This window comes from Globicephala melas, chromosome 13, assembly GCF_963455315.2.
Source record: "Globicephala melas chromosome 13, mGloMel1.2, whole genome shotgun sequence".
Lineage (NCBI taxonomy): Eukaryota > Metazoa > Chordata > Mammalia > Artiodactyla > Delphinidae > Globicephala > Globicephala melas.
This window is the reverse complement of record NC_083326.1, coordinates 82,498,837-82,515,163: the sequence shown is the minus strand read 5'-3', so window position 1 is coordinate 82,515,163 and position 16,327 is coordinate 82,498,837. Positions and strand designations below refer to the sequence as shown.

The 16,327-nt window shown below is 42.6% G+C and overlaps 1 protein-coding gene across 1 annotated transcript in view; it reads left to right on the top strand.

Annotated features, from left to right (window-relative positions):
* The window catches only part of CLIP1 (CAP-Gly domain containing linker protein 1), a 122,639-nt gene that overhangs the window by 80,395 nt on the left and 25,917 nt on the right, over positions 1–16,327 (top strand). The window contains 7 exon segments of the mRNA XM_060283144.1: positions 2,306–2,728; positions 2,730–3,328; positions 3,330–3,608; positions 3,610–4,567; positions 5,730–5,846; positions 7,957–8,063; positions 12,677–12,797. Coding sequence (XP_060139127.1) covers positions 2,306–2,728; positions 2,730–3,328; positions 3,330–3,608; positions 3,610–4,567; positions 5,730–5,846; positions 7,957–8,063; positions 12,677–12,797 — 2,604 coding nt within the window.

Genomic DNA, 16,327 nt, shown 5'->3' with positions numbered 1-16,327 from the left:
ATTTCCTGTATCTTCAAGTGCTTTATACCAGCCGCTCTTCCTTCTCAGGGAGGGTGATGGCTACAGGTCTTTCCCCCGAATGTACTGTGTGGCCACCACCCCCTGCGCTGCTTGCTCCCCAGCTGTCACGAAGAGTCTGCTGTTGCCTGACCTCTGTCTGCCTGCCTGTAGTAGACTCTTTGTTGCGGGAAGGCATGTTCCTCTAATCTTGGCCATCTTGCTGCCACCTTGCACGAGGGTTAGGAGAGACATCTTGCAGAAAAGCAAGAGGCAGAGGCCACATGAGGCAGGTGGGCAGGGAATGGAGCCTGCTTGGAGGAACAGAGCTCTTAGAGGATAGAGTAGAAGGGAGAGCTCTAGAGAGGGCTCTCGCATGTCCCCAGGAAGGCACTACGAGCTCATTAACAAGGAAGCTGGATTTAAGGGCTGTAAGAAAACATCCTACTGCTAAGTAGAGTAGAACTTGATACACTGAATTTCATTTTATGGTGTCAGGATCGTATCAGTGTCCCAATATGTTTTTTTGACTCTGGTAACGTAATGAAGTTCAACCCTCCTACTCCCATCTAAATTGCTCAAAGAAAAGCAAATACTTGTCTTTAATTGTTTTAATGTGTCAGAGAAATGTTTATTTATATATATATATATATATATACACATACATATATATGAGTTTAGTAGGAAGAAAATAGAAAAGAGCATACATAGGACTTGAAACAGAGCCCATTTAAAACTTATAAATTGTGTAGCATGACATGTAATATATGTCATGTATAAGATGCCTAAATTTTCTTTCTTCTACATGCTGTCCATCAAAGCTTTCTCTTTTCCCTGTGACGTGTCTCCAGGTTTATGAACCATTTAACAACTGGATATAATTTCCAGAGTTTTTGTCTTTGTGGTTCCCTTTATCTGGACAGACTCTAGTTTTTTAGTGTTTCCCTTAAAATGTTGCAGCCTGACCAAACCACAGCATTCTAGTGGTTTGTGTAAAGGCTCATTAATTTTGTTTGTTGTTGTTGTTGTTTTTATAAGGATCATTTGGTTAAAATGCCGGGATCGTTCCCTCTCCCAAGTTGTCTGGATATCCGATTTCTGTGAATCTCAATGTTGTCAACAGCAGGGGCTCAACAGACTCTTTTGAGAATCTGATGAAACCTTAAGATATTTTCCCCAGGAAAGCTGATATATACACTCAACAAGTTTTAGATGAAATCTCAGGAGATTCATGGAGACCACAATGCTCCCATGTTCCCTAGTTTAAGAGCCAATGAACTATAGCTGTGCCGTCCAGTACAGTAGCCACTAGCTACATGTGGCCATTTAAATCTAAATTAGTTCAAGTTATAAATTCATCCTCTCAGTCGCAAGCACCGCACGTGTGGTTAGTGGCTACCACAATGGACAGCGCAGATAAAGTCCATTTGTATCATTGCAGAAAGTTCTGGACAGCACTGGTAGAGACATTGTGGTCAATTTACTTTATAAACCAATACACTTTTTTTTTTTTTTTTTTTTTTGGTACACGGGCCTCTCACTGTTGTGGCTTCGGAGCACAGGCTCCGGACGCGCAGGCTCAGCGGCCATGGCTCACGGGCCCAGCCGCTCCACGGCATGTGGGATCTTCCCGGACTGGGGCGCGAACCCATGTCCCCTGCATCAGCAGGCGGACTCTCAACCACTGCGCCACCAGGGAAGCCCCCCAATACGCTTTTTTAAAGCCCATTTATTTGGTCACCAAAGACTAGCAAATTAGTCTGTATTTTTACTAAGTTATATGTAATATTGAAGCTAAATCAGTCTCAGGCCAGGTCCTTTAGTAAGTAAGGTTCTGCATTTAGTTTGAAAAGCAACAGTTTATAATACCTTGCCCTTCCTCCTCTTTCTTGGTTAAAGTATACTCACTTTTTGTAGTTCTTTGGATTGTGTTTTAAAAAATTCTATGAATCCCTTCTACAATAGAAACAATTGGATAATTGGAATGGCAGGAAAGAATTTCATGCCCTGACGTCAAAGTCAAACTACTGTTTGTATCTTCTAGGTGTCTATCAGGAACACTTCAGAAGTTTTTTCAAAGAGAAACCAGTAGATACATCAGCACTTTGCGAAGCTAAACTTGCTTTGCGTTATCCTTTTATGGGCTCTGTTCATCGAGTTTCTTCCCCCTGTTATCCAGATAGTTTCTATGACAGTTATTGTAAAATGTTTTAACTTTTATGGTTTAGGTTACATTAAGTTATTCGGGCTTGCATTTGTCTGCTTGATTTCATTTTGTTTCCATTCTTTCCGTCTTTTGTTTCTGTAGTCGCTAACTTACTTATTAACATCAGCCAAAAAAGAAATTGAACTAATGTCAGAAGAGCTGAGGGGTCTGAAATCAGAGAAGCAGCTTCTTGCACAGGAGGGAAATGCCTTAAAGTTAGAAAAAGGTTCACTTTTGTCAAAGCTTGTAGAGGTGGAGGCCAAACCAACTTTACTTCAGGAAGACCAACAGAAGCTATGGTCAGTAAACGAAACTCTTAATTTAGCAAAGGAGAAAGTCTTAGAGGAAAAGCAAGATGCTGAAAAGCTTTATCAGCAGGAACAGCTCAATAAAGCAGCTTTGGCTGTTGAGAGAGAGAAATTACTTAAAGAAATCAATAACGCACAGGAAGAAGTCTTGAAGATGAATATGGAAAATGAGTCTTTGCAGGCTTCCAAAGCAAGCTTGCAGGCACTCACAGCGGAACCTCCAGTTCAGCCAAGGTATTCTGATGGCTGAGTCTAAGAAGAATCTGGAAGAAAAAGGTCACCTGGAGGATCATATCAAGAAGCTTGTAACTGAAAACCTTGCGTTGGCTAAAGATAAAGATGAAATTATTCAGAAGCTTCAGAACGCCTATGAGGAGCTACTGAAAGATCAGAAAAGCTTGGTGCAGGAGATGGAAAATCTCACAACTGAGAAAAAGTCAGCTTTGGAGAAACAGTCAGGTCTTGATAACATGTGCATAGCCTTAAAGGTCGAAAGAGACCATTTCCTCCAAAACAGCAAAGATCTGCAGTTTGAGAAGGACATGCTGCTTCAAGATCAGGAAAAGCTGAATGCCAGCCTGGAGGCTGCCCTCCAGGTCAAACATCTGCTCAGCACGGAAGCCAGTGGGCTCCGCGCGCAGCTGCAGGAGGCCAGCAAAGCTCTGAGGGAGGCCGAGCTGGAGACTCTGCAACTTCAGGCCACAAACACAAGCCTTACCAAGCTGCTGGAAGAAATTAAGACCAGTCGGGAGATCACAGACTCCGAGTGCATCCAGCTTCTGCATGGAAAAGAAACCTTGGCCTCGTCTGAGAGAAACCTTGGCCAAAAAAGAAGAACCTGTAAATGAAAATAGGCTCATCACGGAAAAACTCAACAAATGCTCAGAAGAGGCTGCCCACATCGAGATGAACCTGAACGAGATCACTTACCTAACTTCTGAGAAGGAGATGGTTTGTCAGAAAATCACTAAGCTCAAAAAGCAGCAGGATCGTCTCTTGAAAGAAAAATCTGTACTGGAAACGCAAAATACAGATTTACTTGCAGAAAGAGAGAATTCCATCAAAGCCATAGAAGACCTTAAAAAGAAATACGATCAAGTCTGCAAACAGAAGAATCATTGTGCACGAGAAGATGAAACTGCTCCGTAATCTTGATGCTCTGAAGAAAGAGCTTCAAGAGAGAAAAAACGAAAACCAAGAACTCGCAGCCACCAAGTGTGATCTCGCTTTGATGCTGAAAGAGGCTCAAAATGCCAAAAAGACTCTAGAAAAAGAACACGCTAGCATACTGCAAGCAAAGGAGAGTCTGAACGCTGAACTCAAGGCTTGCTGTTCCGAAAAGAACATCTTGCTGAAGGATGGGTTGAACCTGCAAGAAGAGTGTCAGAAGTTAAATGAGAAGATCCACATGATGCAGCAGTCCCTAATCCTGGAGAAAGAAACCAGGACCCAGGACAAAGAGTCATCCTTGTATGAAAACAACAGACTCCACGGGAGAGTGGCGCTCCTGGAGCAGGAGGTGGAGGCTCTGAGAGTGCGCACCAAGGAGCTCCAGTCCGAGAACTCTGTGCTAATCCAAGACAAGACCAACTCAGAGCAGAAAGTGGTGGAGATTGTTAAGGAGAAGGAACTCTTGAGTGCAGAGACGGCTCAACTGGCCACCAACATAGAGACTCTGAAGAGCGATTTTGCTGCCTTATCCAAATCCAAGCTGGAACTGCAGGAGCTGCACAGCTACCTCACCAAGATGCTGGATGACCTGCGGCTGAACCACGAGGTGACCCTGGCCGAGCGGGCCAGGGTGATGCAGGACAACAAGAACCTCCTGGCTGAGAAAAGAGAGATGATGCTGAAAAAGGACGAGCTCCTGAAGGAGAAGGAGAAGCTGGCCGAAAGCTACTTCATCCTTCAGAAAGAGATCAGCCAGTTGGCCAAAACCAACAGCCATATCTCAGTCAACCTCCTAGAATCTCAAAATGAAAACCGTATTTTGAGGAAAGACAAGAGCAAGCTCGCTCTTAAAATTAGAGAGCTCGAGACTCTGCAGTCCTTTATGGTAAACTGGGAGGTTCAAGTGTTGAGCACCTGGCCTAACCCTGTGCACTAACCCTGCAGTGGCTGAGGGATTTGTCTTCATTTCTGCAGAAGGAAACCCACCCCATTTAATCACTGGCTTAGATATCTCAAGCTCTTTGTCACCACCTGAAAGGGCAACTCTTTACTAAATGTCTAATTGCAGTTGTCCCTCTCCATTAGAAAAAATTCCAAACTGTGAATAAAAAGAATAGTTTTTTTTAATGTAGGGAGAACTTTTTGTGAAAAAGGCAACCGTGGTTCTTAAAGGCTTAAGAACAATAGTAAAATGGGCACATGTTAAAACAAAGTATCTTCTATGTGACTTTTAATTGTTTCATTGTGTCTATTCCTTCCGAATTGGAAGATTCCAGGGAAACCTCCACGGTTGGTAACAGGGAAGGTATAAAGGCAGAATTCCCATAAACTTTATTAGACCACATGAAATTGTAAGCAAGTGCCTAAAAAGATTTTAATTCACTTAGGTGATTTTCTTCAGTATCTTATCAGCTAAGGCTTTGTTTCCATATGCATGTTATCTTTTTTATTCACAGCCATGCTTATGTTCATTACCTACAGCTTCTCATCGACTTTGTCATTCAGTGCTTCTCATTAAACACTTGAGCCTTACACTGTAATTGCCCAAATAATTTTTATTTTTGAGAAGTTCCCAACCTAAATTCCAAGTGATCTCAAAAGCCCCAAATTTGAGATAGCAAGAATAGTATTTTAAATTTTTAACAATAAATATGATGAAGAGAAAAATTCGGCCACATAAGGATGTTACTCTTTATTATTGCTAAGCATTTCTCTCCAACATGAGTCAGAATAGTGAGCACTGTTGTTAGTGGAACTTGGAACTTAGAAAATGTAGGTTTAGAGGGGTCTGAAAATACACAAATTGCATATTACAGTTGGCCTGTTGAAAACATGGCACAAAAAGGGTCTATAACTTTGTTCTGCTTCAGAGTAAAGACCTTTGATGTCTTGGTCTGTCTGCTTCGGCATGGGATCAGTGACTGGCTCACCGTCTCTGTGTGATTCCCTTCACCACACAGACCCTGAGCCCTATGGCCTGAGTGTTAGTCACCTCCCCAGGTTGGTGAGGGGTGCCCTCATTTCTCACAGTGCTTTCTCATATTTAGGCTGCTCAAACAGCAGAAGATGCCATGCAGATAATGGAACAGATGACCAAAGAGAAGACGGAAACCCTGGCCTCCTTGGAGGATTCCAAGCAAACAAATGAAAAACTGCAGAACGAAGTAATCAGATTTAAATGGCTTTTTGTACAAAGGACAGCTTATCGACTTCATGGAGTGTTTGATCACTAACTCAGGATTGTTTATTTTTTGAAGTGTGGCCTTACACAGATTTGATCTATGTTAGTGGAGTCGAACGTACACCCGGATGATAATATTAAATACAGTGTATTACTTCATTACTTATTTAGTAGGATCAACCTTTAAAAAAGGAGGGGAAAACCCTAACAGCGTGGCTTTCTGTGATAACTGTTCAGTGATAGAACTAATGAGAGGAGGTACCGATAACATTCTCTAGCTTTTGTATTTTTTATCTTAAATCACATATGCTTTTTTCCTCAACTGTCTCCCAACTTTGAGCCACTGAATTCCATCCCGCAGCCCTGAGTTTGACATAGGCCTTTTTCTTGGCCTAATTCAGTACTGGTTCCCTTTTGTCTCATTTTGAATCAGTCACTTCTGGGTCTTGGATAGATTTGCGGCCTCAAGATAATTTTGATTCTGTCCAGAAGTAGCACTTCTTATTCTTGCACCTTCCTTTGATTCCCAGTCCCCCCACCCCCAGCTCATACCAACCCTTTCTTTCTTTGGAAAGCTGTTACATAAATCTCAAGCAGATTGCTTCGCCGAAATAGTTATGTGAAGTTCTGTAGAACTTGAAATGCTTTTTAAAGCGAGAGTCAGGTAAGAGGTTAAGAAATTAAAGCCAGGGAAAATCCGGATAGCCGCATTGAATAGCTACTGTAAAGATCAGGCCTTCTCACGATGGAAGGTCAATGATTGAAATCCATAAAGACGTGAACATTTTGAGATAATTATAGGGTAAATAAGACTTGACATAGAAAAGGGTATGTTTATAAACTTGATGACTAATAAGAACCTGCTGTATAAAAAAATCTAAAAAAATTAAAAAAAAAAATTTTAAAAAAGAGTACGTTTAGGAATTGACAGTCCTAATAGAAGAGGAGTTAAGCTGAAAATATAAAAGCATCAAAAATAATAGATGATAACCAAAATTAGAAGCTAAAATAAATGAGAAGATTTTAGGGAATGTCTCTAACCTTTGAAGATAGATTCAGGGAGAATTGTGTGCTTCTAAACCATACCCCTTGTTACAGCCAGAATACAGACTGGAGGAATCAGTTTTTGGACCCACTGAACATTCCATGAATCTGGAATGTTAGGGAGCATTAAAAGGGAGATGGTGGTGTTAAAACTAGCAAGACACTTTCTAGGGCTCCTGACTGGTAGCAGGTGACAGGACAGAAGTACCTTTGGCTGTAGGAGATAACTATACAAGTCCTAGAAAGCCAGCGCGGTGCCAGAAGCACACCCTGTGTAATGGATTGCCTGTGACGAGCTCCCCATCCTTGGGGGATGCACACCTCGAACTCCAGCCACCTGCCAGAGCCTGTGGTTGGACATCCCCGCTCATTCTAGTAATGTGTCTGGCTTTCCCACCAGGGCCCAGGACCTAGGCTGGCTGTGTCCCCCATGGGCAGGTGATAGGGCTGAATGTGAGTGAGTGGTTTTCAGTCTCACTACATGGCCTTTTCCTTTTTAGATTGAAGTTGAGATGAATAACTAAATCTTTTCCCATCTAAAAATATCCCAATAATTTTTATAATGAGGACCATAGAAGTTTGGTACTGACATTGAAAAATATCTTATCCTAAATGGCTAGTCTTTGGGGAAGAAAGGGGTTTATTTTCATTACAGAGAATTAATCCTTGCTGATGACATGCCTTTGCAATTTCCTTTTTTTTTTTTTAAGATGGATTATACATGAATAGCAAGTTCAATGATAAATTTTGAGAATTGTATACAAGGTGAAAGAAAACTTTTGCTTTAATTTATGTAGCAATTTAGTTTGACGTTTTGGCCAGGTGTACAGGACATGTCTGACTAACGTAAGGGGGAGGTTGCAGTTTATAATAGACTTGATGATTTATAATCTCTTCACCCAGGTAATCTTTTTGTTTGTTTGTTTGTTTGTTTTGCAAATGACTAATTTCACCTTTCTAATGCACCTTTTCATGAATGATTTGTCTGTCCAGTCATGTGATTGGAAAATGAAATAATTTCATCAAGTTTTTTTCTCTTGGTGTTTAAGTTGGATACACTTAAAGAAAACAACTTGAAAAATATGGAGGAGCTGAACAAGTCAAAAGAACTTCTGACTGTAGAGAACCAAAAAATGGAAGAATTCAAGAAAGAAATGTAAGTTCACCTCCTCTGAGGGAAATTACGGCACTTACTTAAAATTGCAAAAGGGAAAGCAATGCTAATTATTTTTAGAATACTTGACAAGTACGTAGTCAAAAGCAGTAGTCTCCCTCCTGCCCCCCAAACGCTGTTGCAAACCCTAGAAGTCACCCCTGTAACGTTACACTGAGAAGTCAGAACTATAGCTAAGTTACAGAATCAAAATGAAATGTGTGCTGGCTGATGAGTTAGGGCAGCTGGGGTTCAAATGTGACTTGGTAAAGCCTTATGAAAATCCAAGGGGAATCGGAGCTTTTTAAAGTGGTATGCTTACATGGTAGCTAATCTCAACATTAGGAAACATCAGGCCCTTTATTAATCAATCCCTCAAAACTCTTTCTATAGGGAAAAAAAAAAGCATGCACTTTTGAGATGATCAGTAGTCTTGATTTTAAGAGTAATCTAATCTTCTGGCGTGGAAATTAAAAGAGCAGAATTTTGGGAGACTCTTTCCAATCAAGGTTTACCCATCAGTCTGCTGCCTAGATTTCAGGCAGACAGGCTGCCCATGTTTCCTTTGTCAATACCACCTTTTGAGTTTGGTTCTTATAATCATTGCAGGTGGTTATTTATCTGGCATTGTAAGTGACAGTTACAGAGTAGATTTCATTTTGCTTATCTGTTCTGAGAACTACACTGTATCAGCCATGTGAACCTAAAATTTAAAGCCAACAATCTGGTGAACATTTGAGTATGTCCTTTGTTCTAGGTACAGTTAAGCTAGGAAGGATACAAAGGTGAATTGTTTGTGGACCCTGCCCTCCGAGGGTTTGTATTATTTATTTCCAGTTTTGATCAAACGAATAGATGAGATTCAAACACAAACAAAAGCACCAGTTCCAAACTGCTGTTCCCAAGTCACCATCCTCAGTACTATGTGTTGATTAAATCAGTATACTATGTCTAGTTCTTCTGAGAGTTCTTAAAATCCTCCTAGAAATGATCTCATCTGAGCTGCTCATCTGAGGGGATGGACAGCTCATGACGCTGGTGATGGATCCTTTTGTCAGTCTTAGTTTTAGTGATGTTTCTCTAGGTGGTGTTTAAACAGCTCCCAACAGTTCCTTTTGCACGGATGTGTACATGCACAGTTGTGGTGATTGGCCACCAGGAGAGGCTTGAATCTCCTGGTCTGCCAAAGGCAAAGAGCACAAATAGAAACGGTCACTGTGATAGGAAAAACGAATTCAAATCAGTTCAGAGAGGGTGGGTTCAGCTACAGTTCAGGGTCACCCCCCCTACCGTGACAAAGTAGCTCTGCTCACCTGAGTGTCTGGAGCCCATCATCTGCATCACAAAGGCAGCTGTTGAGGGAGGATCTGAGCGTAGGGAGAAGATACCCTCACCACGCCCCGTCTGCCATCACCCGCCTCTGAGCTCTCTGGGCCGTGCTGGGTAGTGGAGGGGCGGAGCCAGAGGGGACCCAGCCGAGGGTGGAATTCCTGTTTCCTGCAGAGCTATCTGAGAGTCTCCCGTAAGGGTCGTCGCACTGGTCTAGCGTTAAGTGTCACCCTCCTCAGTCTCTCTGTCATGTCCCCCATCCCCTCTCAGTGTGCGGTGATCTCACCTCTGCCAAGAGGGAAACTCTTTCTGCGTGCCCTTTGAACGACCCCATTGAATAAGGAAAGCTCAGCCTTGTGCCCGCGGCCGCAAGGGAGCTGGAGCAAAAGCCTGTGGGCTGCGCTGCCATCCACGTCGCCTGCACCTTCCTCCCCGGGCCCAGTTCCCGGGTCTCTGATCCCTGAGGGAGGAGTTCGGGCCAGGGGGAGCCAGACCACAGGGCAGACAGTGCCTGTGCTGGTTCTGATTGTCCTGGCCCAGCAGGGCTGCGAGAATTGTGCCTTGTGCCAGTAACTTGGCCGGTCAAGGCCGGGACTCTTAGCAGGACGGAGGGGCAGTGGGAGACACAGCAGTGACGTACGTGGGAGGCTGCTGGAGGGAGGTGTGAGGAGTGGGTTGAAAGCGCCCCCCACCCCCAGTGACTCATTGTTCCCTGCCTGAGACTTGGCCGCATTTCAAGGACCAGCTGATATAAATGTACTGTGTCATGAGAACAGTGCTTCTTAAAAAGAAAAAAGCAGTCATTTTACTGTTCCTTAGTCTGTTCCCCAGTGCTCCGAGCTAGGGAAGGAGCAGCTGTTTGTTTTTCGAGGTTTAGCACATACTTGGGGTCTTCATGGCCTCTAGAGCTTTTCAGGTGTTTCTCTTCACCTGCCAGGACACCGATGCAGACCCAGGAGTTCTAACGAGAACCACTTCCTCCAGAAACTTGCCCTCGGCCCTGGAATCCCGGCATTTGCAGCTAAATGTTCCTTTTCTTCTATGTCACTTACTCAGCTGGTTTTAGGAAAACTTGATTTTGGTGAGCCAGCTCCTATTTTTAGTTGGAGAGAGAGAATAAAATGGTTTCTCTCTGGTGTGTAATTTTTGACTCTCAGGGAAAACGATATAAGCCATCTAATTTTTGCCTTTAATTACTCACCGGGCACAGTAATAAATCTAGAATATATTTAGCATGGTAATTAATAGGTTTATGATAGATTCCTAAGTAGAATGTCTGCAAGTCAATATTAGCAATGTTTGCCTCTCAGTTTTAAAACTGTGACAGTCTCCTTTTCTGTTGCAGGATATCTATCTTATAATGTAGAAAGAAAAGCATCTTTAAAAATTGGGAGAATTATATTTGTAGGTATTTTTAGAATTATTCCTTAGAGTATGTCCAGAAGCTAGGCTGTTAGAGCCTCCTTCTTCTATGAAATGTACATATCCCCTCTGGTCTGAAGAAAACTCGAAAGAGGTGTTTCTATATTCAAATCACAACTGAGGTGTGTCTGCCAGTTTTAACTCCAGTTCTCTTGGTTCTACAGCTTACTTGATTTGGGGCAAATCTTTTCACTTACCTGAGCTTCAATTTTGTCATCTTTAAAATATAAATAATAACATTCACTTCCTTGGGCTTTGAGGATTAAATGTACATGAAATCGTTTTGCAGGTTTTAAAACATTGAACCAATATCATTTTTATAAATCTTAGGGCATCTTGATATTTCTTTGACTCCTTGTTTTAATTTTCTCTACTGTGGGCTCTTAACAGAAACCAAGGATTTAAAAAATTTTAAAGCATGAAAATCTTTAAAAGAGAACAGGATCTTGAACTTATCACTGACAGGCCACACAAATGCTGAAACCAAATAGCCCCTAATGAAGGTGGTGACCACTTGGGAATAAAAGGTTTGGCTTATGATGATTTCATCATAAGTAAAATCTTCTGATTTGTCAAGAGCTGATGGATTTTGGCCAGAAGATGAACTTTAGCTGTAGTGCGCGTGTGTTTTGATCCATAATTAAAATCAGGCCTCCCAGCTTTTGAATGACTAATTACCTGAGGCTAAAATTCCTTCTCAGTTTTTCTTCACTTGCTAAATAAACATCTCTGTAAAATGCCAAATTTAATGTGCTAAGAGGATTTTTGTGTAGACATCTTCCCCTGTATCTTCATGAGGTCAGCCCCATAGGTATGTTATAGGTACATGGAGAATTAAAAATCAAGAAAACTGAAGATGCCAAGCACTGCCACCCATTAGACAACTGAAGTTAAAAATAGATGTGTTCATGCATCAGCAGATGGATTCATAGCCAGATGACTTGATTCAGAATTCAGCCACGTATGATAGCTCCCTAAATGGAATGTAGCCAGCACAGACTTAAAATTCATAATTGCATCAGAACCTTCTATGGTATAAAACTAAAATCCAACAATCAAATCAACTATTTTCAATGTCCACGTATAAAGGATAATTTGGGATGTATATTTGCAATTAAGCTTAATAATGGGAAGATGTTTAATAAATACATTTACCCTGTTCACGTTTTATATGCTGATATTCATGGTATAATATGGTTAGCAAGCTGTATTTTTATTTGCTTCTTTTAATTTCAAGTTAGCAGTATGGAAAGAATACAATCAAAACAAAACACTTGTTATGTAATTAGAAAACTGCATTTCCTTTGGGCATTTCACCTCTAATTGTCCTGAAAATATACCCAGATTCCCGCCAGCACTTGATTCTGACAGATACTGGCAAATGGAACCATCAGATGTACATTTCTGCCAGAAAAAAAAAACAAAAACAGATTACAGATTTGTACAGTTGGAACAGTGCCGTGGCAGCAAAGTAAATCACTTTATCAACATGATAGGTTTAAGTATAATTTTCTAATGGAAGTAAGGGGAATAATGACCATTTCATCTGTCATTTATTTTAGAGTGACCCTGCTTTTTGTATGGGGAGTATTTAGAAGTGGGGTAAGTGTGGGTGATGAGAGAGTGGATGTAGTGTTTATCAGGTTTGAAAAAAAATGGAATACATGCGAGCAGCAGTCCTCCTCCTGAGAGGTTAAAGCCACTTGGCCCCTCCTGCACGTAGAGAATGCTGCCTTCTGTTGTTATAGAGCCTATCAGGCACGTGACCCAGATATATTTTCCTTGGTGCTGTGAAGCTGGTCGTCTCCCACAGTTTCCTTGCCTGTCTTGTTTCTATGGTAACCCTGCACTCACTGTCCTTGCAGAGAAACCCTAAAGCAGGCAGCAGCTCAGAAGTCCCAGCAGCTTTCAGCCCTGCAAGAAGAGAACGTGAAACTTGCCGAGGAGCTGGGGAGAAGCAGGGACGAAGTCACAAGTCATCAAAAGGTCAGTGGGCGTTGGGTGGGCATTCCCAGCCCGGCCACGCAGGTGTCTGCTGCTGTGGGCAGGGCGCTCGGAGGCTCCTCAGAGAACGTGCTCCATGTGGTGGGGTGGTGCAAATGGGATTTCAAGTCACCTGTGTTCTGTGTCTCCTGGTTTTCAAGCGTGCTGCTGTAGGACTTGGGTAGGAGTGAGTTGACAGGTCCTTTAAAAACAAAACCAAAAAAAGCGCTGGGAACTTGCAGGCAAGTAGAAAATAAGATCTTTATCAGATGATCTTATGGCAAAAATGTATTTAAATGGATAGGGACAGTATCTCTTCCCTACTGCTTGGGTTTCAAAATTTTTTTTTCTCGAAGGTTTTTTTTTTCTTTCATCAAAATTGGTTTTAAGAAAAAGGTTCCAAGAAGACAGATTTGGTGTGAGGGTTGGCAGCTGTTTTTAAATAGGACTCTGCTTTCCTTTAAATTAAAAAAAATGTTTAAGCATCTCCTAATGGAACTGTGTCTACATGTGCACTCGTGTGCATTGGTGTACGGGACGTGTGTTACACCTGGAATGAACGATAAGCTAACCACAACCCACTTGTTTCCGTATTTAAATTACAAAGGCTTCTGACAAGTTTATTAAACAGTGAAGCAAAACTGATTTTAAAGAATGCTGTATTCTGCTTTTTATTCTTGAATCAAAACGCTAGACTGTTAGTCACGTCTGACCTCAGAGCAGAAGTTCCAAAAAATGACATTTTTAAGAGAATTTTACTGTGTGGTCATTATTTCTTGCTTTGCGCGTCAAGGGGACAAGAATTTTTTCTTCACAAGCATACTTTGCAAGTACTAATTCTCATTTGGATGGAGTAGGTTGAGTGTCCATTGTCGTGGTGCCATTTGTAGTGAAAGCGCTCTTCAGAGAGTTGATTTCATACTTGAAAGTCTTCGTTAGAGCTTTCCACAGCTGCCTCACTTCACTGGAGAAATGGCCCGTGGCTCCAGACTCCAGGCCAACAACGACGCTCCTGGTGATGGCAGCTCACATTCAGTGGCTCTTATTTTACTGTGTGACAGGCACGAATACACGATAGCTGTCCTCTCAGTCTTCACAGTAGTTCCATGAGATGGAACTCTGTCCTTACCCCCACGTGTAAAAGAGGAAACGGAAGCCCAAAGAAGGTAGTAATGTGCTCAACCTCGTTCAGCCAATAGCATCGGGAGACATGTGTCATTTTCTGATTTGGGTCAGGAAAAGGATCAAAGGGGGTTGATGTAAATAGGGTTGCTGCACTCTGCTTTGGTCACTGTGTGAGAAAGCGGGGTTCATGGAAAACAGAAGCCCTTTGACCAGATGAGGTTCTTTTTTTCCTGGCACAAACCAGAGCGTCTGAAACCCTGTGGGTGCCTCTGACATCAGGGTGTCTGTAAGGACTTGCAAGGGAAGGATCTCGGCCAAGTGCTGAGTCTGTTCGTCTCCTTTTATCTCATCTCACTGAACGTCTTTGACGGAGAGCGTGGCATCCACCCATGGGAAGAACACACAGAGGTCAGCCTCCTGTCTCACGTTTTGACCTTAACCGGACTGTTGATTACATTTCTTGTTTCTGTCACTCAGAACCGGAAAGACTAAGGGGGAAGCATCACGATTCCTTGGGCAGAGGTTTACAGGGTTCCTCTCCATCCTCCAGCCCTTTCTCTTTTGCCTTGGTATTTGAATTACCTTCTTTCTGAAAAGGTCTTAGGACTAAACATTTGAAGCTCAGTGACTCTGAAGAATGTTAGAAAACAGCACCTGCAAGAAACAACCAGGGCAGTGACTTCCCTTAAAAGCAGGGGTTGTTTGGCCCTTTGTAGGGCCCTGTGTTTACTCTGGAGAGAGAAGTAAGCGGCTGTGAACTAAACCATGATAGGCTGCGACACTAGAGATTGTGAACAGTGACGGTGGACACCAAGGAAGACTGCAGATACTGCTTCCCTTGACGTGTACACGTTTCAAAAGAGTGGAGAGAATTCCCCCACTTAAAATAACTTAGAAGCAGCCTTAGGCTAAAGAAGACTGATTAATTCATTGGCTTTTATTACTCTTCCTACATAATCTCCAAGGGTCTAGGGTGCTGCTTACTTACGTAAGATCACGAATTTCCACTTTGTTACTTGCTGCAGTTGAGCCGAACTATTGATCAACTTTGTTCAGAAATATACTACAGAGTTTGGCAGAAACCCTATTTAAAAAAAAAAAAAAAAGAATTTTAATTGTAGTACTATAGACATAGTCAGTGTTTCATTTCTAAAGTGAAGACAGTGGAGGACTGTGGTCCAGTGGGTGAGACTCCGCGCTCCCAACGCAGGGGGCCCGGGTTTGATCCCTGGTTGGAGAACTAGATCCCGCGTGCCGCAGCTGAGACTTGGCGCAGCCAAAATAAGTAAGTAAATAAATAAATGTTTAAAAAAATAATAAAGTGAAGACAGTAGAGACTAGATTGACGTGGGACAGACCCGGGACCCGAGTTCCATCCCGGTCCCTTTGCTCAGCACCACATTCGCTGACCGTGTACTGAGCGGATTGCTCTGCCGCTGTTTCACAGAATCGTCACCACATGTCTTACTGAGACAGTAAGGTTATCTTGTAAGACAAAAGGAAGCTGAGGCTGAAAACTGAAGCAGTTCACCAAGGACACAGAGCTAGGCAGGGGAGGAGCTGAGATCAGAACTCGTGTCTGACTAACTCGTAAGCCTGTTTGCCTGCTCCTGTCCCTTACTGAGAATAAAACTTATTTCTATGTACTTCGTAATTATTGTTAAAATTAAAAGAAAAAAACCTTCTGAGCTAGGAGTGGGGTAGGTGGGGTCAAACAGTACTATAAAAATATACTTTCAGTTCTACTGTTACTTTTTTTCTGCCTCAAATATTTATTTTGCTTAGAAAACCCACGAGATTCCAGAATCTGTTCTGCATCTTTTTTTTTTTTTTTTTGGCCTCGCCGCGTGGCATGTGGGATCCTAGTTCCCCGACCAGGGATCGAACCCACGCCCCCTGCAGTGGAAGCACAGAGTCTTAACCACTAGAGTGCAAGGGACATCCTATCCTGCATCTTAAGACTCTCACTGGGAATATGGGCTAAGGATTTTGATTTCCTTGAGAAGCCATCTTCATGAAGAGGGCTATTTCATTTCCTGTTTGTCATTTGGAAGTCAGATTATTTGTTGAAATAAAAGAATCCCTGCTCCCCTGTGACAGTAGTTTTGTAGAGCATTCTCTCTATCACCTTAAAAGGTGATGAAGGAGTCCCGAAATTAAGGGCTAACAGTGAGCAGGACAGGTTGGTCAAAGGCGTGGAGAGTGATGATAGCTTCTGTGCTTTCCTAGAAACCCTCGTCTGCCTTGATTGGCAAGCGGGTGCCATGTCCCCCGGGAGGAAGTGTTTGAACAGTTGTGGGGCTTACCTGCTCGCTGGCAGCCCTCCAGGGTGGAGCTGGCTAAGCCAGAAGCAGAGCCCCATGTGCGCACTCCTCGTTGCCTGCCCCATCAGACCCTCTCCTTTCCTC